Source organism: Zootoca vivipara, chromosome 4 (genome assembly GCF_963506605.1).
Source record: "Zootoca vivipara chromosome 4, rZooViv1.1, whole genome shotgun sequence".
Classification (NCBI taxonomy): domain Eukaryota; kingdom Metazoa; phylum Chordata; class Lepidosauria; order Squamata; family Lacertidae; genus Zootoca; species Zootoca vivipara.
The window spans coordinates 80,424,466-80,448,466 of record NC_083279.1 but is presented as its reverse complement, the minus strand read 5'-3'; the positions used below and the strand labels follow the sequence as shown (position 1 = coordinate 80,448,466).

The window sequence follows — 24,001 nt, the reverse complement described above, 5'->3', positions numbered from 1 at the left end:
CAGCATAAGGGAATTTCCCTGGCCTTTGAGTTGGATTTAGTCTGACCCCTGTGTTCTCCTCCCTCATGGCTTGGATTTATGGACTACTTAAAATCAGGCTGCATTTTAAACTTAAATTTTAATACTGTATTTTAATCTGTATTTTAATCAATTGCTTTTTATGTTTTATTGTAATTTTATTGGTGTGAGCCGCCCTGAGCCCGGTTTTGACTGGGGGGGTCGGGGTATAAATAAAAACTTATTATTATTATTATGAAAAAAGGGAGAACTTGACAGCTATGCTTGCCACCGACGCTTATGGCACACCTCATCTTTATTATTTTATTTTATATTAACAGAGTGTGTGTGTTTGTGTGGAACGGGCCAGTTAATAAACATGCAAAGCTTACCTATAAACCAGTTAAGGAAAACCGACTTGGAGGCATGAGAATAAAAATAAAGAGGGGAGGGAGGCGTTTAAATAAGAGGAGAAGGGAGTTACTGTATTTGAAGGGACTAAACAGAACTCGGGGGGGGGGGGAAATGGGAAACGAAGGGAAGGGTTCAAAAATGCTGTTAGAGAGAACAACATTCATTAGTTCTGTACTATACGGTAATTATGTTCAGCTACATGACCCTACCAGTTATTCCAAAAGACCTGAGGGGGCTTCAGTGACTCGGACTACCAATTTTTTTTAGGATTTGCAGCCTACCGGGAAGTAAGACCCATTGAGTTGAATGGGGCTTGCTCCCAAGTTTAGGAATTGAGCCTTGAGAGAGCTTTATCTCTCTCCCTCCAGTTTGTACAGTGGTGTAACAAATCAGTTAGTACTGTTAAGTAGTGCTGTTCCAAAATGGTCACTGAATACAGTATATAAAATTGGTATCTGAAGAAGCTCATACCAATAACTTAATAATACCAAAAGCTCATACCAATAACTTAGTTGGTCTCTAAGGTGCTACTGGAAGGAAATGTTTATATATTAAATTGGTTAGCCTGATGGTCACAGCTATTGCTTGGTTCAACAACACTTCCACACTGCCCCAAGTCCTGGGCGCCACTTAATATAAAATCCAGGGTTGCTGCCCCTCTGGTTGATTCATTGGCCAGCTGTTCTAGGGCAGTGTCATGCAAGGTATCTAGAAACATTAAGGCCTACCTCTTTTGCCATAACAATTCCCCCCACTAATATTAATTCCATGTTGCACAGGGCTCAAGAGGCCATATGACCATCATTTTGTTTCCTGATGGCTCCCATGGAACAAGAATTAAACTAGATGTTAATGGGCCATCTAATATTATGCTTGCTAAGAATGTTTTATCTTGTGTCTCCTTTTACCTCAATGGTAGTACTGACAGCAACTTTGGCATGCTGGATCAAAGCATGTACTTTATTGCTCACCCCACCAGGCGTGCTGCTACCTTGTCTGCATATCTGTAGGGTAGCCACCTGGTCCTCTGTTTTTTCCTTTATCAGGAACTATGGATCGGATACATTTTCCTTGGTCAAAGCTTTGTTCAGCAGGAGGGTGCTCCAGAAGAAAGTCTCAAAGTAGTGGAGGACCTCTGGGCGGTTAAGTCCAGCCAAAGGCAAGTATGGGGTGCAGCACTCATCTCACTTTCAGGCTGAGGGAGCCAGCGTTTGTCCCCAGCTAGCTTTCCGGGGTCATGCGTCCTTCATGACTAAACCACTTCTGGTGCAACAGGGCACCGTGACAGAAACCAGAGTGCATGGAAATGCCGTTCACCTTACGTCTGACTATAGATGGTTGCTCAAGCAAGTTCCTGACCCATATGGGGAGAGCTGTTGAATATCCCATCTCAGGATCCTTTCTGCAACTGCAGAAAAATTAAATATTGGTTCTTATTGAGTCTGGAGATGGAAATAATCTTCCCCACTCACTGTTTCTCCCTTCCTTTCTCACTGCAGGGTGGAAGGTGGGACACCGTAATCCTGATTGTAGTAGTATGTTTCTTTGGTTTGGGTGAGAGTTGTTCTACTGCTCCTGCTGCCATGGCCCTTGTTCTTCTTCTAATGTTAATTGGAACTACCAGTAGTTTGTTGTGGTGAAGAGCCTATGGCTGTTGACAGCTGGACATCACTCAGGCGTGTTAATACATTGCTTTTTCCCTCTTGGTACTGTTATGCCCTGGAATATGGAGAGGGGCTCTCTTCCTTGCAGAGAGAGACAAGACTCTATGAATTGCATCCCCCTTGTCTACTAGTAGAACAAATGGGAAGAGCAACCCATCTGATCATATGTGTATAGCATATATGTCTTTGTATAGCACCTAAACAAGGCACATCATCATGATCCTGGATGCAGTCCTAAGCATGCTTCTCTGGGAGAGAGCCCCATTCCTTGAAGGTTAATCAAAATCAACAGGACATGCATCAGAGAAATTATGTCTAGGGGTGAGTGTGTTAATATGAAACACTCTCTTATTCCTCTTTCAGAAATCTAACCTGTGGAACAAAGTTCACCTCCCTCCCAAATGCACTCTTCCCTTTCTGCGCCCCTCCAAATTATTTTCTTTTTCATGCCACCACCAGCTGCTATAGCTTACCCACTGTGTTTGGGGCCAAGACTGGAATACATCCACAAATGTGGGTGAAAATATCATACAAAAATGCCGAATAGATGACGCAATGCATATATAATATGCACGAACATGTTTTTCAGTTTTGAGTCCCAGAGTTTTAAAGCAAGCTGGTGCACACTGTACAGGAGTCTCCCCACCACCTACAAACAGCAAACCGGCTGGCTGTATTACAAATCCTCTTAGTCTGCTTTGCTATGGGCAAAGGAGATACATAAGCCCAAGGGCTCTATGTTATTAACAAGTGCTTAAGAGTACAGCCTGTGTTCAAGCCAGTATTTCAGCCCACCCCTAACTCCTTGGGTGATACTTTGATGCAGTACAATTTTTGTTTGGTCTAGACTGCATAGAAATTTTAGTAACTACTTCTTCACCAAACATACCCCTCGCATTTTCAAACCATAGGGATGTGGCAACAAAAACTTGCACAATGAGTAAGAGACAAGGAAATATTAATATTTAAATATCTGCTCCAAAGTACACCACTGCAATAAAATAGAATTAATGAACTGCTCAAAGCCTACTTTGTCTTCACTCCAAAGGAAAGCAGTGTCCAACCTAGTGATAACAGAACAAACAATAGAGGGAGGGAGCTGCAGCCCAACAGAGGAAAAAAGGCAGTAAGGCAGTGATGGGTAACCTTTTGAGCTTGGTGTGTCAAAATTTGCCAAAAAACCGAGCATAACTCAGGTGGTGTGTCACTTCGAGGAAAAAACCATATTTTCGCAATATTTATAGTTTAAATAACAAAAATGTATAATTGCAAATTATAACTGTATTTAATAAACCAAAAACTAATTATTTAACCAAACCAAACCAAAAAACCCTTATTTATCACAAAGTGCCCAGAGTGGTTGAGCTTTTCTGGGGGAGCTGCTGACCAAAGTTTTGGAGGTTTTTTGGGGGGGGGGAGTTGCTTTGCTTTTGGGGGGGTGCCCCAAAGCTGCTGCGCTTTTTTTTTGGGGGGGGGAGAGAACAGAAATAAATGACGAATAATACCTTCTCTGGAACTAACATGCAGCACCAACAGTCTGCCAAAGCGCCAAAAAAACCCAGCACAGAACGGGTTAAAAAACGAATGCTGTTACACCCAATCATCATCTGCCAAAGCGCCAGAAAAACAGCACAGATAGGGTTAAAAACCAATCTCTGGCTACCAGCAACAACAACAAAAAAAAGGATCCAGGTTTTAACAGCGGAGACAAGCTGTAGCGTGAGGAGGAGCGGGAGAACAAATAGGAGGGGGGGGGGACAACAACAACAGCGCGAATGGGCCGATGGGGCGTGTGCCAGCAGTGAGGGCTCTGCGTGTCATGTCTGACACATGTGTCATAGGTTCGCCATCACTGCAGTAAGGGAACACCTAGCTACTTTAAATGAATTCAGTTCTCCAGGGCCTAATGAGTAGCACCTGACAGTACTAAAGGATCTTGTGGATGTAATCCCAGTCTCTGTCTATAATTTTTTAGAATTCTTGAAGAATAGGTGTGGTCCCTACAGATTGGAGAGGTGCAAATGTTGTCCCAATCTTCAAAAAGGGAGGGAAAGACCACCAGCTTGACATCAATCTCAGGAAAGGTCTTGGCTCAGATAATTAAACAGTCGGTCTATGAGCACTTAGAAAAGGATGCTGTGATTACAAAGACCCAACAGGAGTTTCTCAATAAACAAGTCATAACAGACAAAACTCGTTTCTTTCTCTTTTTGATAGTTACAGGCTTGGTGGACCAGGGGAATGTTGTGGAAATCGTGTATCTTGATTTCAGTAAGGCTTTTGGCAAGCTGGAACGTGTGCAAAGGAGGGCAACCATCGATGATCAAGAGTCTGGAAACTAAGCCTTATGAGGAACAGTTGACAGAATTGGTTAAGCCTGGTAAAGAGGAGACTGAGGAGATATCATAGTCATCTTCAAATATCTAAAGGGCTATCATATGCAGGGTGGAGCATATATGCAGGGTTTTCTCCTGCTCTAGAAGCTAGGACTCAGACCAATGGTTTCAAGTTATAAGAAAAGAGATTCCAACGTAACACCAGGAAGAACTTTCTGACAGTATGAGCAGTTGAACAACAGAACAGACTCCCTTGGGAGGTTGTGGAAGCGCCTTCCTTGGCAGTTTTTAAGCAGAGGTTGGATGGCCTTCTGTCAAGTATGAGCTAGTTGAGATTCCGGCATTGCGGGAGGTTGGAATGAATGACTCTCAGGGTCCCTTCCAACTCTACAATTTTATGAATCTATACTCAACTACAGTACATTCTGCTGATCAGTAGGTTTTAATTCTATGCAACTTCTCTCTAGTCCATAGTACTCATGTCTATCCTTTTTATTACAAGGGCACTCAGTTTAGGATCCAACAGCGTCAGCATAATTCCCCACCCCAGAGCATATGTGGCTTTGCCTCAATACCTATTCTAATAGGTAATCAATATAAGAACATACATTTCAAAGTGGGTGGATGGGTAACTAATGAATAATTTCAGGCAGTTCTCCAGCAACAATACCACCTAGTCCAGAAATTAAAGAGTAATTTTTTCTTGAAAATCCAGGGTTTGGGAGATAACTTCACTAGTTTCGAACAACAGCTGCTGCTCTCTCATGCCAATTTTTACAGCTTTCTGGTTTGTAAGCACCTAGCTTGTTGAATGTACTGGTCATCCATATGAGCAGCAGAATTCCCTGAGAAAACTAATGTCTGGGATTGGCTAAAGCGACTGCTGAATATGAAATACTAGGCAATAAAAACATTCCCATATATTGAACATTATAACTGTTCCAAGAAAAGTTCGAGAGGCTTGTCCTCCACTAAATTAGCCCCACTTCCACTGACAAATACCATTCTGACCTATCTGTAAAGCTGGCAGAACAGCTTCCCTTCCCATACCTTTGCAGCAGTCAGGCTGCTATAAGAAAAAGCAGGAAGAAAAATAAGATGTATTTTAGCAAAACCAGTATAATTAGAACAAAAATGAATTCAATAGCAAACCAATATGTACAGTGACAGATTTTCCCAAGGGAAATGAATAAACTATTCACACCTACAGTATGATTTGTTCATTCCTCATTCTTATGCTCTGTTCTAAATGTATGAAAGGAACCAAATATAGAAATCAACATTATGGGGAGAGGGGGGGAATGTTTAAACGTGAACAAGGTTTTGCTTTACCAGGTTAAACTAATAATCAGTGTTGATGGGTTTTTTAAATCCAAGTTACAGTTCTCGTCTCTAAACATGATGCAACTATTTTAAAGACTGTAGATGTGGATATATATTCTGTTAAAATAAAAGAGACGGGTACCTATTGTAACTTGCTTTCCTGAGGCAATTTGTTTTTGTTTGTTTTTAATACATATGCATTTATCAAAATAGTTGCAAGACAATTCATTTCAACGGCCGTAAAGTCACAAAAGTGCATAAAAGCCTGAAGGCAGTCCGAGAGAACAGTCTTTCATTAGGATGTATAAGCATTCACCGCAGTTAAGTGTTGATCTTGTAAGAAGAGATCTTCCTAAGATTCTCTGGTAAATACAGCAATAGTTCAAAAGTAGCAAAATGCTGTTTTAATAGCATTGGAGCAGATCAACAAAAATTAACCATAGACACAACAGTTAAGAGCAGGTATGACGAACATTGGAGATGGTTCCCCCGCCCCTCTGCCCCAGCTATTTTGCAGCGTTGACATTGACTTACTAAGTTTACCGAAAGAATAAACCAGACAAAAAGATTTGTACTGTGGGCTTGCTTGCAGCAGCCACCTCCTGCTTCAGTACAGATAGAAGACATGTAAGCCTGTTACATAATCCCACTTTTTGGTAAAAGACAATACAATGATTTTTAGAGTTGAAAACAAAAGCTCAGATAGTCAAACATTCATGTAGAAGCAACCATTATTAGGTGTAATAAAGAAAAAGTTGCAATCTATACTTCCAAGACTTCTGCAATAAAACATTTTTCTAGTCACCCAGCAAAGAATACCAAACCCAAATACTGAACGACACACATTGAAGCACCAAGATTGTGGTGCTACATTTATGGGCGTTTTTCTTTAAAAAAAAAAACACAACCCATTGTCAATTAAACGAAAGCTCTGATGTTTCAGTATCATCCAGCCAGGATTAAAAGAATGTTTCTCCTTCCACTCAAATGCTGTTCTAGAGAGAATTCATTTGCTGAACAAGGCAGGTCGGTAAAAATCCTACAGCAATAGTTCTTCATTAATGAGATATACGATCAAAGCATGAAGCTGAAAAATATAGTGTGAGCAGGAGAAAGGGCAGTGACGGGTAAATCTAAGGGTTTCCAAGTTGATGATGCTGATCAGTGAAAAGAAACAATCATTTCTGAAACAGGCTAGCATTATTCAGTCAACAGCAAGCCTCAATACCGTAATTTGAAGATAAACTGTTAGTTGCCCAAGATTAACATGTTTTTCCAGCTCCTAAAACGCGAAAACAAAACAGCAGCCAAGGTGTTGGGAAGGCAATCGTGATTTTGCAATGTTAATTGCACCCTGGTTGCCTCTTCCCAATACTGAATGCTCATTTCACTGCATTACCAAGAGCAAGAGATTCTACTCAGATTTTGGTGGCACACAGAGGTAGAAAGCTGAATAACTCCCAAACTGGGTTGAAAATGTGCTTCTATAAACTTATCTTTAGTAGAAACAATTGGAAAACCGTATTTCAGAATTCAGAGCAAAGGGAGATTGTAGTGGGAACAGCAAGAACAGGAACACCACAAAAATAAAGCTTCATAAGGAACCCTTCGCCACCAGTATTCTGGCTTCTTAGGTGAATATAACCTATGGCTTTTTAATGTCATCTTCCTCTTTATCATGGGATATTCAATTTACTCTGATATGCAGTGGGATTCAGGAACTCTTATGCAATTTCAGCACTGTCATTCCATTTTTTGTTTAGTCGAGACCAGGCTGAGAACTGAAAATGTTACAAGTTCTTCTTCAGTCTTATGGCGAATTATGTTTAAATGTACATTTTACAGTGCAAGACTCCACATATCTACTCAGAAATAAGTCCCATTGAATTAAATGAGGCTCACTCCTGGGGTGTGTAGGATTGCAACCTTCATGACCTACATCTTACAGAAACTAAGGACCTTTAGCATTGTGGCACTAAATTGTCTTCTGCTTCGTGGGGAAAAAAATAGATTTTGTATATTTACCCAATTTTGCATAGCATGAAAGTCCAAAAAGAACATGTTCTACTTAGAGGACTTCTCAAAATAGTGAAGAAACTCGAGTTACAGAGATGACTCCACAAACATCAGCTGGCCCACTCAACAAAATGCATACCCTTCCAGTCAGCTCAGTCAGGAAAAGGAAATTTCTATGAGTTACCAATAATTTCAGGTGGTTTTTGTTTGCCTGTGAGGTGCTTTTGCACACATAACCAATTTCTGGCATAGAGGTAGTTCACATAACCCAACGTATTCCCAAATTAAACATCATCCTTGATTCTGCCCTATTGCAAGAGTGGAAAAACCTACCACACTACTACAGCCAATTTTAGAATTATTATACAAATGTGGACTATTAGTGTGAAACATTGCTTTGCTGTGTTTCTGTGATCACAGGACTTTCTTTCAGTTTACACTGTAGTCAATTAACTGTCAAATAGTAGTTGTTATACCATAGTTAGCATATGGAGCTAGATTCTAAGCACTTCACAATAATATACTTTACAATTGTTTAATTGCTTGACAAGCATTATACCCAGTATTTGTGAATACAGGAAGGATAACTTTTTCTTCGCTAAAGGTCATGGAGGACAGAGCTGCTATTAGAATTTAGGATTCTTTTTCACTGAAATGTAAACTCACTTACCGCCGCCCCCGCTATATTTCATTTCTACAATAATTTGTGATAATACATTTTGCTAGGAGGTATGCCTTTACAAGTTATGAACTTTGATTACAATAGTTTTCAGATTTTTAGCTCTGTTGTAAGTTGAGACCATTAAATATCTATCCACACTTTTAATATATTTGTTTTATGTACAAAAAAACCTCTTCAAGAACCAGACGGAAGAACAAATTAGAATTCCTGTTCAGTTCTTTTGGCTATAACTATGCTAACACTTTTATTGACTCCCATGATGATTTCAAAGTTAACTTCCCCATGCTCAATTCTCTAATTTACTCTAGATCAGGCATCCCCAAACTTCGGCCCTCCAGTTGTTTTGGACTACAATTCCCATCTTCCCCGACCACTGGTCCTCTTAGCTAGGGATAATGGGAGTTGTAGGCCAAAACATCTGGCGGGCCGAAGTTTGGGGATGCCTGATCTAGATGCATTAAACTGTGTCAGTCAGATTCTTATGCTTTGAACAATCTAGCAATTAGCAGGGTGGAATTTTAAAAAGCTATTCCCAAGAGTAATGAATGTTTTGGAAAGGCTGAATTTAACCTTGGGGGGAGCAGGATTGGTGCGCTTATCATGAGAACAGACATCCCATGGAAGCGTCCAAGTACCACATTTGACATTTTTATATGTTAGAATTATACAACTGTGGCTTGCATAACAGATTCTTGCATAAATCAAATTTTAAAGCATTTCCTATAATTTCTGTGTGCCAAAACAAAGTGCTCTTATGTTAATGAACCAGTTTCTTTTTGTAAAAAAGTCACATGACTTAAATTAACAGCCAACTGAAATGCATTATTATTTTTTATTGACTTCCATGAGCTTTGTTTGTGCCCCCACTAATAGATGTACATATTATCTCATTAAAGGTTGCTTTCTTTTAAAGACATGGACATAGTCAAGTAATAAAAGAGCTCTCCAGTGTGGTTAAGGTGCATATGCACCAAGTCAGGTTTCCAGAGCTACTATAAATCTCTGAAATTGTTAAAATGCTAACATTCAGAAGCTGGAGATACATACTGTGACATCTGGAAACATGTCGGATGGGGAAAGACAAGATTGAATGTCATTTATACTTTTAAAAAATACAAAAAAACAGAAAAGATAGTCAGCCTTCTTAGATATTACTAACAGTTACAAAAAATTCAGGTAAAAATGTACTGGACAATGTCCCTTTAATATAACATACATTTAAAATGAGGAAGAAAAGTTTAAGATAACAAATAATCCATGACAACTCTTAATTTTAGAACCAGTCTGCCAAGCATTGTTGTTCACAAGTTCCATTCATTTTGCACTGGCATGTACAGAAGCCCGTAGCACATGCCCTGGAAAAAAATGGAGGCTGCAAAGCAGCAGTGTTTGGTAGATCTTTCCCCAAGCCAGCCAGGAAGGTAGAATTCCTGGGCAAGTTTCACTATTGCCTTGCAAGTCTTTTACACTTTAAAAGGAATCTTGCAGACCCACTTACTCTCAAAGCTTCTAGAGATAACCCTCTTATCTCATATTTCCAGAAATTAGAGGTTCACATGGCACCAATTTTAATCACTAGTTATATAAACTAGAGTAGTTATACACAATAACTGAAAAATGCAATTGAGTTACACCCCAATTTGCTATGTAGTTGCCATCTGTGAAACCTAGGCTACACATTTGCCTATTTTGCTAACCACTAACGGCCTTCAACACAACCGGCCATGTTTTGAAAGCTGTTGTTTTAGAACCCCCCGAATTATCAAATAATTTAGAAGGACACACTCAGAATTTGTCATAATTAGAGTGAGAATGGCTTTGGTGGAGCCACAGGAACTAAATTTTCAAACAAACAGGCACCAAAGAAATTTCCTCATTCTACAAAACAACACTAACACTAGCTTAGAAACAGGTGAAACAATATTAACCGAGAAGAGACTTGGGCTCAGTTCAGATGTCACAGCCAAACCATGGTCCTCAAATGAGTGGTTTTTAGTTTGGATAAAAATTATGGCTAGTAGAAACCATCATTTGCACCGTTCCGCCATCACTGCAAAATTCGGCACATTGGAACATGGGGGGAATGCATGAGCCTGCGAGGGGAGAAGGGAATGCCTGAGCCCAGGGTGTGTTCTTGAAGCCAAAGCCATGGTTTAGTAGCGGTATCTCAACTGAGCCCTACCCTAGTAAGTATTTCAGAACTTATCTTATTCAAGGAAAACAACTTGCTCCTGCCTGTCTTCATTCTATGAAAAGGTTTTGCAGAAACAGTGACAAATCCCTCTCTTGATTTCTGGGTTCATGGCTTACCAAGAAGGAATTAAAGAAGTTATGTTTTGGACCCTTAGAAAATTCCACAACGTGTGTGTGCGTGTCTATACTCACGCATCAGGTAGTGTGATTCAATTTTGAGATGAACAGCTCAAGGGTGGCAAAGAATTGAAAACATGATGCTTATACAGAGGCGAGTGTTTTATACATCCCCATGTAAAATGTAAAAAATTACTACTTGGAAATATCCAATTTTTTCTGGGGGGGGGGGAATCTTGCAGAGGATGAAGCACAAGGCCTTGGAGACAAATTATCCCCTTCCTTCATCAAAACAGTTCGTTTTAACCAGCAGCATATGCATTAGCATTGGTTTAGTTTGGCTATTCAAAAATTCCCTGCTTCCATATTCTTGAGTTCCTGCCACTTCATTCCCATGGCAACCTCCTATTTGGTGGGTGCAGGATGAAACCATAAAGATAATCTTACATATATTTTTTTTAAAGTGCCAACACATTAAATGAGTGGGATCAGAGCAGCAGAAGACAAGCACCGCGGAATCTGACAGTGGTGGCAAGACATCAGACCACAGTTCAGTATTCTGAATCTTGAAGATCAAACTTTCACGGCTTATGGCTAGACGAGTTTGACACCCGCGGAGTCTAGCCATCGAATCTAATGCCCCAACATAAAAAATAGTTTGTAGAGATTAATAATTTACACCATTTGAAACATTATTGCTTCACAAATTCAGTCTAGTTCAGTCTAAAAATACACTGCAGTTGTGTACAACCTGGGCATGAATCAATAGATATTGAAAGTAAAATTACACATGAACTTCTCTCTTTACACTCACACGGACATAATACTCTCAAACACAGGAGGGCTGCAAACAGGTACAATGGCAGCTTAATGCCAACATTCTAAAACAGTTCTGAAGACCCAAACTTGCCTTAGTTTTCTCACCTAACTTACATCAGCTATTTTTTATTTTTATTATTATTATTATTTCTTTTAAATTAAGGCAATGAGATGGCTACAGTTCCTAAAGTTCATTTCAGGGGAAACAAAAATATACACCTTTCTTCTTTCTGAACTTTAGGGCAGCAGCATATAATGTAGAAACTTGTATTACACAAACATGCAACGCCAGGTTGATGTAAAAAAAACAAAAAAAAAAACACCCAACCCCCCCCAAACAAGAACCCCCCAAAAAACCCTAAATCCACGTTAAAAAATAACATTTGGTGTTTCTTCTTCTTCTTCTTCTTCTTCTTCTTCTTCTTCTTCTTCTTCTTCTTCTTCTTCTTCTTCACTTAATTACACACACAGTTTTCAGAGGGGGGGAAATAAAGCTTAAAATTGTTTTACAGTTCTGTATGTGTCTAAATCACACACTAAAAGGGTTTATAGTAACAGCAACAAAATTAGGAATCTGAATCGTCACTATTTGAGGCCATTTGGGACAAGGCACTGGTTCTTATTTTGACTGTGCCCACATCTGTATGCACTTGTGGAATTCTTTTTTCTCTCTCTCTCTCTCTCTCTTTGAAGATTTCAGTTTTTCTGTTTATTCTGTAAAACATAAAAAGGTATGACAGACTGTGGCTAACAGACATTAGCAGAAGCTGATTTTAGAGTTGACATCTCCTATTCCACTGCACTATATAAAAACTTCCAGGCTCTCTAAAATCTTGGATGGCTGCATAAAACCCAGAAACAGGCGTTAAAATTAAGTCAGCTTTCAGCATTTTTCAGTGCATTTTGCAGAAAGGGTCAAGGTTAGGGCATACAGTTCTGGTGTTTATTTTACACAGAGGAGACCACCGACATTTGACATAAAGTCTTCTAAACTTTTGAGGAAGGCCATCTTCTGCTTACGGTCCAAAGTTGGTGGAGTGCTGCTTGCAGTAAGCTTGTTAAAGGCATCTGCTAATCGTTGGTAAATTATAGGATCTTGTTGACTTGTTAATAACGTTTCAACTAATTCAGAATATTCCGCCTGTGAAGAAGAGAGTCTTCGTTACACAATAGAACACTGTAATTTATGTCCTTTTCATTTCATATCATTTCCCAGTAAGCTTTAACCTTACAACAAGACCACCACATATGATAAAAGGAACCGTCTTTTTCTTTTGGGAATTTTAGGGACAGAACTACCTACAATTTACAGAAACTTATTCATGTATGCTACTACAGCAGCTAGAATGTTTCTCGCCCCAAAATGGAAAGAAGCAGAAGTCCCAGCAAAGGAAGAATGGATACAAAAAGTTATGGAATACTAGTGTCTTCAGCCCGTTAAATAAACGGGCGCTAGAATGCATGCCGGCTCCTCGATCCGGTGCTCCGCGCAGCGCTGATCAGCGCCGGCCCGGCAGGCCGCCAGATCAAGGAAGCGGCCTGCCGGGTCGGCACCCAGCAGCGCTGCACGAAGCACCGGGGGACTGGCGGCGGGGAAGGCAGGCAGGCGCTTGCTCTATTGCCTGCCTGCATTCCCCACTGCCTGTCACACGAAGATCGGCAGGCGCCGCTTGCCGGGGTTTGTCAACCCCGGCAAACAGCGCCCGCCGATCTTCGGCTGTCCCCCGATGCGCTACGGCTCGGGGAAGCAGGCAGGGAGACGCAACAGCCCGCAGCTTCCCGGGCTGTTGCGTATCCCTGCCTGCTTCCCCAAACTAAAGCGCGCGGGGGACAGAGCCGAATTGCGGCGCGGGGGGGGGCTTTTCGCCGTTTGCCTCCCCCTTCACTCCAGGAAGTCAAACAGCGAAAAGCCCCCACCGCGCCGCACTTCGGCTTGGGGACTGGCTTGGCGGCGGTGGGAAAAAGAGGAGGAATTCCTCCTCTTCTTCCCGCCGCCGCCAAGCCAAAGCCGGCTTCCCTCGGCGCCCGCTGCCGCTTCGGCCGAGGAAGCGCCGTCCCATGCCGGAGGTGCGCGGCAAGGCTGCCGGGGGGAGCGCTTCTTTCCCCCGCCGCCTCGCCGCGCACCTCCAGCAAGAGACTGGGCTTCGGAATGGCGGTTGCGCAGTACCCCGGGGACACACGGGACAACTGGACGCAGGGACAACTTGGACATTATTATATAGGATGCAGAAATGGCAAAACTTGCCAGAAGAATAAGAAATCAAGATAACAAACTTTTTATAAAATAATGGAAGTGGTTTCTTGAATATTTACAGATAAATTGTAAACAGATAAGATCATTGGCAGGATTATTGTAATAACCTGCAGTTTTATAAGAGTATATATTTAAAGAAGATGAATAAATGAGCAAATTAAGTTAATTTGGATATGCAGAGGATACTAAAAACAAGTTTAAGGAACCGCAGAAAGAGGGGGAAGGAAGTCAAGTTTTGAAATGTTAAAATGATTGTAAAATTAGCGAAATGTATAAACTTGAAAAGTACAAATAAAATTTGAAAAACTGGAAAAAGCCATTGTAATTGATGAAGTATCAGCACTTATATCGTGCAATTCCAAGGATTTCACATAGATCCCAGTAGTATTAATAACAGCCATTTGAGGTAGGTCAATATTTAATTATTGAAGATCTGGGAGTGTGTGTGCATGTGCGTGTGTGTGCATGCAAAGGCTTAGGAAGAGGATCATGTCTCAGTCTACCAGGTGAATTTAAGGTTGAGAGTAAGGTGTGACTGACTTCCACGCATGCAAGGGGGAGCTTCAACCTCCCAGAGCACCTTTTACTTCTTCATACATGCACAGGCCTCTCAAGATTCCTATCCATTATTAGAATTATTCTACATGGAAATTAGGTGCTGAACATTACTGGTGAAAATAAATGTAGGATCCAAAGTTACTTATTGTTAACTTCCTAGAGGTAGTTTATTCTCGACTCTGGCGTAAGCTGCTTGACATGTTGAGAACTATCACAGCTGTGATCATGGGAAGTGAAAAGAGTAACAAAAACACAGAAGTTCATACCTGATGCAAACATACTAACGTGTAAAATGCTTCACCCGCTGCAGCTGTCATTTCTGTATTGTGCTTTTGCAGTACCAGCATATCAAAAACCATCTAAATTGTAATACAATGAAGAAAGTTAATAACCTTGAAATCAGTTTTGTATACATGTTGACAGCTGAAAATCAGAACCTGTGCTATAGAAGTCACGAGACGTCATAGCTATTCAAGACAGCCGCAATAAATAAACTTTAAAATTGTTGAAATCAGCTTCTGTGAGTGACTCAATGCATGCTCATTGAGATTGAGTAACTACTCCTTTATTTATTTTTATTCTGCCCTTCATATAGCTATCCCAGAGTTTTACAATAAAATTGGCTCCTTGAATAGATATGACCACTTTCTTGTTCTACATTAAATATCAGAAGAATGAATATTACATAGTGTGTATCCTAGCTAGCAGGACCAGTGGTCAGGGATGATGGGAGCTGTAACAACAACAACAACAACAACAACAACAACAACAATTTATTATTTATACCACGCCCATCTGGCTGGGCTTCCCCTGTCACTCTGGGCGGCTTCCAACAAACATTAAAATACATCAAATATCACAGATTAAAAACTTCCCTAAACAAGGCTGTAGTCCAACGGCAGCTGGAAACCCAACTTTGAGAAACAATGCCTTAGCAGAAGTGTTGTGCAAGGCAACTCCCAATCCAGTTTTTGCACAGGCTCTCATTAAAACCTTTGCACAAGCTCATTTTAAGAACCTAGCATGGTTCACCCTAGTTTATAGCCCACACCTTGTATTCTCCTTATTTGCCATTTCTTCTACTGCAGTACAGTACAACCTTTGATACATTGAGATACTGCACTGCGAAGCATGTGCCAGGGTGGCAATAGTTTGAGGAATGGCACTAACACACTTTCTCCTTCCACTCATGTTTCTTTGGATTCAAGTTTCAGTTCACTTCTGATTCAGAACATGGGTACTGTACTGACTTTGCTTCCTAGGGAAATAAAATGAATAGGTCCACGCCTGCAACTCACAAGACAGTTAAGATACGGAACACTCCTCTTACCTTAAGAAAGTGCCTTGTTGCTAAAAAGAGGGATGAATCTGTCTCCTGTGCTTTTGCACACTGTTCTGCTAATGGTGTCAGAGCTTCCAAGCAGAGCTGGCAAACGTCCGAACTCATTCTGATTAATCAAAGTCAAGGAATCAAAAAACATTTGCTACCGAAAACAGGAATGTAGCATCAGGAAAATATTAACAATCAGACCTTGTAACTTGCCAACTAGCTTTAAAGAACACAAGACCATCATAGAGAAATTTGTTTTAAAAAATTGTCACCATTCTCCTACAGGCACAAGTCCTGACTTAAAGTCCCTGAAATCAAAGGGACAAGTTGCCACAACTAATTTAAGTCAGCTTGATTTCAACAGGTGCACTCTAAGAATGATTATACTGTATATTGGTTCAACCCTACAAAATGTTTCCAGAAAAGGTTTCTTAATCAATTTTTCTCATGGCTCAACTCAAATGGAATTAAAGAAAGGGAAGAGAGAGTTTAGCGCTCAAACATGTACATGTAAGGGGATCAGTAGAGAGAGAGACATCGGCTAAAGGCAAAGGGAGGCACACAAGTTCACCAAAAAGGATACGACGTCATCCCTAATTCTAAGGAATACATAAGGCTTTTAAACAAGTCTTCTGGAAGCTGTGGAATTTTCTCAGGGAATATTTCACAAATAAAAGTAATCAGTTTGTAGTACTGATTACACAGCGACGGAAACTATAGGAAGGAATAGAGAAATCTTTGTTATTTAGGCTTCTTAAAATACAAACCTGTATTCTAACACCAGATTATAAACACCAGATTAGTAAAAAACAAAATACTATCGATGTCTTCAGTTTATACATAGTCCAAATCCTGCAGGCTAGTTCCAAATTGTTAATTCAAAACACACAGATGATGCTAAGAAAATTAATTTTAAAAGCTATGGTTTAAGAATAAAAATTGCCGAATGGCAGGTAGAAGTGAATTTGATGTAAAAATATTCATTTGCATTTACAGTGGTACCTTAGAAGCCGAACGCCTTGGCTCCTGAACAAATCGGCTCCCAACTGATTGAAACCCAGAAGTGAGTGTTCTGGTTTTCGAACCATTTTTGGAAGCCAAACATCCATTTGGTTTTCAAATGGTTCCGGGAGTCGAGCAGCATTTTGTTCGAGAACCAAGGTATGACTGTATAGCCAACATTTCCTCCAATGAAGTCAAGGTGGTGTACAGCCCCCCCCCCAATTTTAATTTAAAGGCATTTCTGAAAAATTACAACTGGCTTCACCAAGCCAGTCCACTGAAACTCTGGGTGGACCGAACTACCACTGGTGGGCTTCCCAGCAGCTTCAGTCTGTAGTAAGGCCCCAAATGGGGTGTTCTGGTGGGGTGGTAAGAGGCTGAGGCAGCTGAAAATTGAGCCTGTCCCAGTGGCATTGGTCCAAATCAAAGCCTGATTGCTGTGCCAGTTCCAGGCTGCCTAGAAAAAAATTGATTGTTCTGAAATCCTCAGGCTAACATACACACGTACATATGCTGCACAAAGCTCAGAAAAAGGAGAAAGTTTCCAGGACTGGGTGGGTATTCCCACCCAGGAACACAAGCACAGGCAACAGTGGGAAATGTACTGTTGTATTTAATGGCTTGGTGTATCTAGACTTGCAGGCTAAGTGTTTTCGGTTGCCTTGTAAACCACCCCCCTCTCTGCAATGTTGCATTCAACTGTACTTACTTTTAGCAAGTCTTGGGACATTAAAGGCAGAATTAGATTCACCCCGTATAAGACAACGTCGGCCGCTGACACAGATCTACTTGTTGCTTGCCCAGGCTCATGTCCCCTAAATACTTCATCTGAAAGGAGAGGGGGATACAACAGCACATTGCTCATTAAGACAAGTACATATTCCCTTCCTGACAAGTCTGATATATAATGAGCACACACTCTGCTTTAAAATTATTATGCAGAAGCAACTGGAGTTCAGAACAGGCATTCTAGTTAAGTCCATCTTGAACTTGACTCTGGGCACTGTAGCTGGTCTTAATTTTCTTTTCAGAGGCACTAAGAAGCAGAATGTTGCACACATACCAGTTCTGCATGTACTGTGTCCACAACTTGGTACAGATGTATTTTTAAAGACTCACTATTACGCAATGATGCAAAGAATAAATTGTGTAAAGTTACAGATGGTGGATCAGATTCTTCTTTGGACTCCACAATGGACAAAAGGAATCTGAAACCCAACTAGGAAAGGAAGGAAGGAAGGAAGGAAGGCAACTCTAAAATAGAGAACTGCCATCAATTCTAGCTAGGGGATATTGAGCAATCCACTGCATCACAGACTTAAGTTTGTGAGTTTCAAAAAAATTGTATTTACTCTTCAATTTAAAGTTGTCTAGAAATAGATGCTTGAAATATATTTCAGAGCAAATGCCTCCTAATAATTTGGCTATAAATCTACCTTGTGGTACAACGAATCTCTTTCGTTCAAAGTACAGGAAGTACAAAATCTAGGCATTACATAAATTAGCTATAACAGGTTTTCTGTAAAGTTCAGCATTATGAAGTTAAAATCTATCTCTAGGAAAGCTCAATGCAGCATCTTATATAACCTTTAATTATCTATTCGGAAAGACTTTCAAACCTTACACAGATATAAACCAGGATTTACACATGTGTAGGGGCCAAAGGGAGTCAGAGACAATCCTGACTCTGATATGTAGAACCTTATGATACACATGTTTTCAGCACCTGTGCTTACATATAGTGATGTTAGGTGAGAATACTCTCTGGATAAAATTATCGAGAATTAGAATATTCTCGAGAATATTTTCTGCTAGAAAATTCTCTGGAGAATATTCTTCACAAACTGTAAATTCTAATGTAAGAACCAGTTTTACAACCCACATTTAAAAATCTAGTAAATAATAAGTCAAGCTGTGATACTGCCAGTGTAAGTAATGAATAATGATATATATATATATATATATATATATATATATATATATATATATGAGAGATCCAGTTACATTACTGGGCATTGTGTCATTCACCATTGGCAGTTCTGAAATGCGAGCTACAGAAAACAAAGAATGTGAATTCACTGCATTGCCCCATTGAATAAAAGTATCTGTACAGTTTTCCGTTGCCATCTGAACAAGTTTATCCATGAATAAACATGCATAGTAACTAATTATATCATTTCCAATGCATTAAAATGAATAGTCTCTTGTTTAAAATGAAAATTCTCTAATATTCTCATTAATCGAGAATATTCTCGAAAAGATTATTCTCGAGAATTTAACATCACTACTTACACATAACACTTCCATTTAAGAGATTCATGCCCTGCCTTCCAGTTTATCAGAATTCCCAGCTCACTTCCAAAATTACACAATATTAAAGCATGAAATTTAAAAATACAAAAGGAGCAAGGAATGTAAAAAAGAAGAAGAAAAAAGCAAGAGGGCAGCTTGAAAATGAAAGGGGGGGAATAGCACTGGAAAACAGGAAAAAAGACCCTGTTAACTTGGTTGCCACATGCCCAATATTTAGAGGGACACCGAGATCTGAGGGGGGGGGGGGAGATCTCAGTGGTCAAGTTTGTTCATATCAAAGCGGGTGGTTCATATTGAAGAAGGAATAGGGAACACACTGGCCTCCGGGAGCTGCCATTTATGTTGAGAGTTCAACATCATCTAAGGGCCACAGGATCCCCACCTGAGCTTTAGATGAGGCATAGGCAAACTCGGCCCTCCAGATGTTTTGGGACTACAACTCCCATCATCCCTAGCTAACAGGACCAGTGGTCAGAGATGATGGGAATTGTAGTCTCAAAACATCTGGAGGGCCGAGTTTGCCTATGCCTGCTTTAGATACTCAGACGCCAAGAGGTAAAGTGCCTTTTAGGTGGGAAGAGGCCCAATGCTTCCCACCCCCACTCTGAATTATTTCTTACCTGTATCACTGAAATCTATAAATTCTTTTGAAAGTAAATTGGTAAGGAGTTCCATGATGAGAAGAAGATCCTGGTATTGGTCCTCTTCTGCTGTAACATCTATCCGCTGCCTACCTAAATTATTTTTGGAATACACTTGAAGTAGGGTCAGACAAGCTTCGTATAAATTCATGGCTTTAGACTACAAAGAAAAGAAGAAGGGGCTTAGTGGGAAACGTACGTTTGTTTCAGCAAGGACAGCCGCAAGCTTAAGAAACAGTTTCCATTACTGCACTACTTACATTGTTCTAACAGCCTCTGGGATACCATCTTTTTTTATTATCTATTATTATTTATTGCATTCGTCACTTTATAGAAGAAGAAGAAAACAAATTTCCTGCAAGTGCGCATCCAACAATACAATAAGGAAGTCAAATCCTAGCCAATCCCATTCGAAGATGAGCACCACAGGAAAAGTTTGAAATCACACCCAAATATAACCCCAAAACTTAACCACCGAAAGCCTAGATAAAAGAAAACAACTTAGCCTGGTGCCTAAAAACTGACTGATGGCACAAGGTGTGTTTCCCCAGGGAGAGCATTCCACAAACAATTTCTCATTCTTCAAGAGCCATTTTCAAGTTCCTATGGGTTTAACTATCTGCCACTTATTAATAAAGTATTCATAAATACTGTATGCGTTGTCAAGAACCAAATGCCTACTCTTCTACTCATGTAAGGATTTAGCATTATGAGAATGAGTCTAGTTTATGCTCTTTCAACCTCCTCTCTTCCTCTCAAGTTCAGCTGAAACGTCAGAATCTTCTACCATTTTAGATTATCTGCAGTTTAGTGTCTTGCATGAATCCCTAATATAAAAAAAAACCAGCTTCGTAAACTATGGCTTAAAGCGAGCTTGCATCCACTAATCATAGTTAAGGTTAACCAAATTTTGTTTGAGGCTGGACAATATGGCAAACTGCAGCAAGTCACAAATGGATGCAGAAGTAGGGTACTTATTTGTGATGGCCACTCTTCACCCCTGGAGGCACACTCCACTGTTTCTTGAGACTGACAGATGCCAACAACAACACGAAGGAGAGGGAAGCATGTGAGCCTGGGAGGAAGGAAGGCTAGTCTTGTTCTTGTAATGTTAAACTGTGTTAGTGCTAGGTCCAAAACAGCCCATCCCGCAGGATTTTTGATTGACTGAACCATTTCCAGAGCGGTAAATATATTAAGTTTGTCGCAGCAAAAACCACAAACCTAACCCTGGTACCTTGAAGGCATAACAAATTAATTGTGCCACACCCCTTCATGGGCTAGAGACCACTTCATCAAATGCATGAAACCCAGATGCATGACAGATATTGTATGTTTATGTGTTATATGCACACACATGTGCACACAGACTAGCAGTGCAAGAGATAGGGCTGTTCTGCTGCTCTGTAGAGGACAAATGCTCACGAGTTCAAGCCAAACCCATTCCAAATGGGCAATGGAACAGCGTAGAAAAACACCTAAAAATGCGCAACAACTTCTGCGAGTAAGCCAGCAACTTCCCAACTAGCCCATCTGCTAACATCAAATCTGTATGTGAACTCCATCTCAACAGTTTCATTGTCTGTGCTTCCCTGTGGAATTTTTCTGCTGCTGTATGGCCAGCTGTCCAGGAATAGATTTACTGGGAAAAGTATACAAGGCAGTTCTTAAGTTTGAAAGGCAGTGGGCAGGTAGGGCCTGGAATAGCCTGAAACATACACCTCAAGTACTAAGGGAAATTACAAGGGCTGAGCATTGCCCAAGTGTTCCAGTCTTCACAAACTTGCACCCCACACCCACACCCAAATTGTGTATTTGCGTCGTTATTTACCTCTCCAAGATAGCATATTTGTTTATGTGCAACTTCAACAAAAACTTCTATAATGAGGTTAACAGTCTCTGGTGTATTCTTGTACACCTCCATGAGTCCAATGCAATTGGTGAGGAAGTCCATTAGGAAATTAAAGAGAATTGCTACATTGTCTATCTGCGTAGCCTCAGCGATGCCACAAAGTGCCTCTAAGGTGGCAGTGATTTCCTGTTTCACCTCCTCCTCTTGACAAATCTGCTGGAAGTTTTCTTGGTTTATCACATTCAAGAACCGCTGCTGAAGTGGTTGAAGGACCTACGGAGGAAAAGGCAAAACAGAATGCGTTGCAGTTTCATGTTAAAGCAGTAACAACAACCTCAATTGTGGAGGTGGAATCTCTGACTTAGCGAGAGCAGCTCTTATGTTAGAAAGGCAGTACGTCTCTGAATGCCAATGGATGGGAATCACAAGTAAGGAGAGGGCTGCTGTGCTCAGATCCTGCTGGTGTGCTTCCTATAGGCCTCTGGTTGGCCACTGTGAGAACAGGATGCTGGATTAGATGGGCCACTAACCTGTTCCAGCAGGACTTGTCTTGTGTCCTTACGAGAGCCATGCCCTTCCACAGGAGACAATCTGAAGACTAGCCACTGAAAGATTAGTTCCCACTCCAACTTATTTGGAAGCCAGTCTGGCCTCTAGGGAGAATTAGGGGTCTTTTGACTGTAGCTCAGGAATGCCCTTTGTCAGGCTTACAGTGGTACCTTGGTGGTTGAACTTAATCTGTCCTGGGAGTCCGTTCGACTCCCAGAATGGTTTGAAAACCAAGGCATGGCTTCCGATTGGCTGCAGGAGCTTCCTGCACTCAATCAGAAGCTGCGGAAACCGCACCAGACGTTTGGCTTCCAAAAAACATTTGCAAACCAGAACACTCACTTCTGGGTTTGTGGCATTCGGGAGCCAATTTGTTCGACAGCTAAGCCATTCAATAACCAAGGAGACCACTGTATTTCCCATTTTACTGCCGTTCTGCGAATCTGCAAAGACCATTATATCCTACCTTTAGGAGCTAGTGCTCTTCTGTTCCTACTTATTTTTGCTGATGGTTTTGTACTCATTACTGCTCTGCAGTAGAAAAGGCTTCCAGAGCAGCTTACGGAAGATCAATAAAAACAAGGCAGTTCCTGCCCACAAGTTTACAATCTGATTCTTTCACTTACACTATCATACGAACGTTTGTCCCTCACAACTTACTTCTGATAGTTTTTTGTCCCAATGACATCATATAATACTAACACTTGGTTCTATGCGGCTAAGAGGTAATTATTTCTGCAGTTCTAACGTCAACTACATGATACACTAAGATGAATGTTAAAATAAGCTGGCATTTAAAGGTTTGCTTGAATTTTGTCACATGCAAAAGGAGATGGGAAGCCTGTGGTCTTCCAGGTGGTGTTGGGACCAGACCCCCCACTCTTACCTCCGTCCAGTACTGCTGTTTGGTATCTGTGTCCATGTGAGCAAAACCTCCAAGAACTAAGGCTTTCATTAACGTTCGTTGCACAGAGCTAGACAAAAAGTGAAGAGGTGGGTTCCGCCGGGCAAACTGCTTTGCTAAGTTCCACCAGTTCTCACACTGAATCACTAAATTTGCCCTAAGAACAGAAGGAGATTTAGACAATGTAGCTCAAAACCGCACAGCAGTGACACAAATAAAGATTTAAAAGCCCTAAATGAGCAAGGTATATGGAGGACCAGTTTCCATCCATTCTGCGTTTGTAATTTCTAAGCAGGTTTCAATGGTGGCCTCCTCCACGTGCCCCAGCCTTCCTAGATTAGGAGAGTAACCAGAGAGGTATTTCCCACCTGGATTAGGTTGTTACGGAAAGATAAAATACAATAGCTTTATGTCCTTAAAAAAACCACCCCTAAAATTATGGTAAGGATTAAAAAAACACCACAATAATCTAAATCAGCCCTCACCATACTGGTGCCATCCAGATGTTTAGGACTACAACTCCCATTAGGCCCAGCCAAGCTGATATTCATAACATCTGGAGGGCACCAGGTGAATGAAGACTGATCGATGCACTGGGGAGTCTTTAGAAAAATGACAACCATTTCCAGCAGTAGATGTGCAAAAGCGAATGCAGAGCCAGCAGTGAGATTTTTTTTTTGCAGGGGGCACATCTATTTCTGTGGTCATTCTTGTTCCTCTTGTGCTCCCTAATTGAGGTCTAAAAATGCTGATGAAACAAACTGTGGAACTCCCTCAATAGGCCTATTTGCCTGACATCTTCCTAACTACATCTTACACTGTAATCCTACTTATGTCCAGTATGTACAGGATTGCAGCCTTAAGCACAAGGTGATGTCTATCCTGTTTCCTTGGGCTTTTTAACGATATCGAGTTGCATTTTATGATGTTATTTATTATCTATTAATTTGTGAACTCCCTTCGACATATATGCCCCAAGGCCTAAAAAACAACTAAAATAATTGTTAAAGCTGTACCAGAACATAAAAAAACTAACA

At 40.7% G+C, this 24,001-nt stretch overlaps 1 protein-coding gene across 1 annotated transcript in view; it reads right to left on the bottom strand.

Moving 5' to 3' along the window:
• Positions 1-6,182: 6,182 nt before the first annotated feature.
• XPO4 (exportin 4) overlaps positions 6,183-24,001 on the bottom strand; it is a 71,001-nt gene continuing 53,182 nt past the window's right edge. The window contains exons 16-23 of the mRNA XM_035115093.2: positions 22,947-23,121; positions 21,491-21,784; positions 19,639-19,819; positions 17,415-17,533; positions 16,287-16,417; positions 15,704-15,821; positions 14,640-14,732; positions 6,183-12,702 (exon numbers count right to left, since the gene is read on the bottom strand). Coding sequence (XP_034970984.1) covers positions 12,505-12,702; positions 14,640-14,732; positions 15,704-15,821; positions 16,287-16,417; positions 17,415-17,533; positions 19,639-19,819; positions 21,491-21,784; positions 22,947-23,121 — 1,309 coding nt within the window. The 3' untranslated portion in view covers positions 6,183-12,504. The remainder of the gene's footprint in view (positions 12,703-14,639; positions 14,733-15,703; positions 15,822-16,286; positions 16,418-17,414; positions 17,534-19,638; positions 19,820-21,490; positions 21,785-22,946; positions 23,122-24,001) is intronic.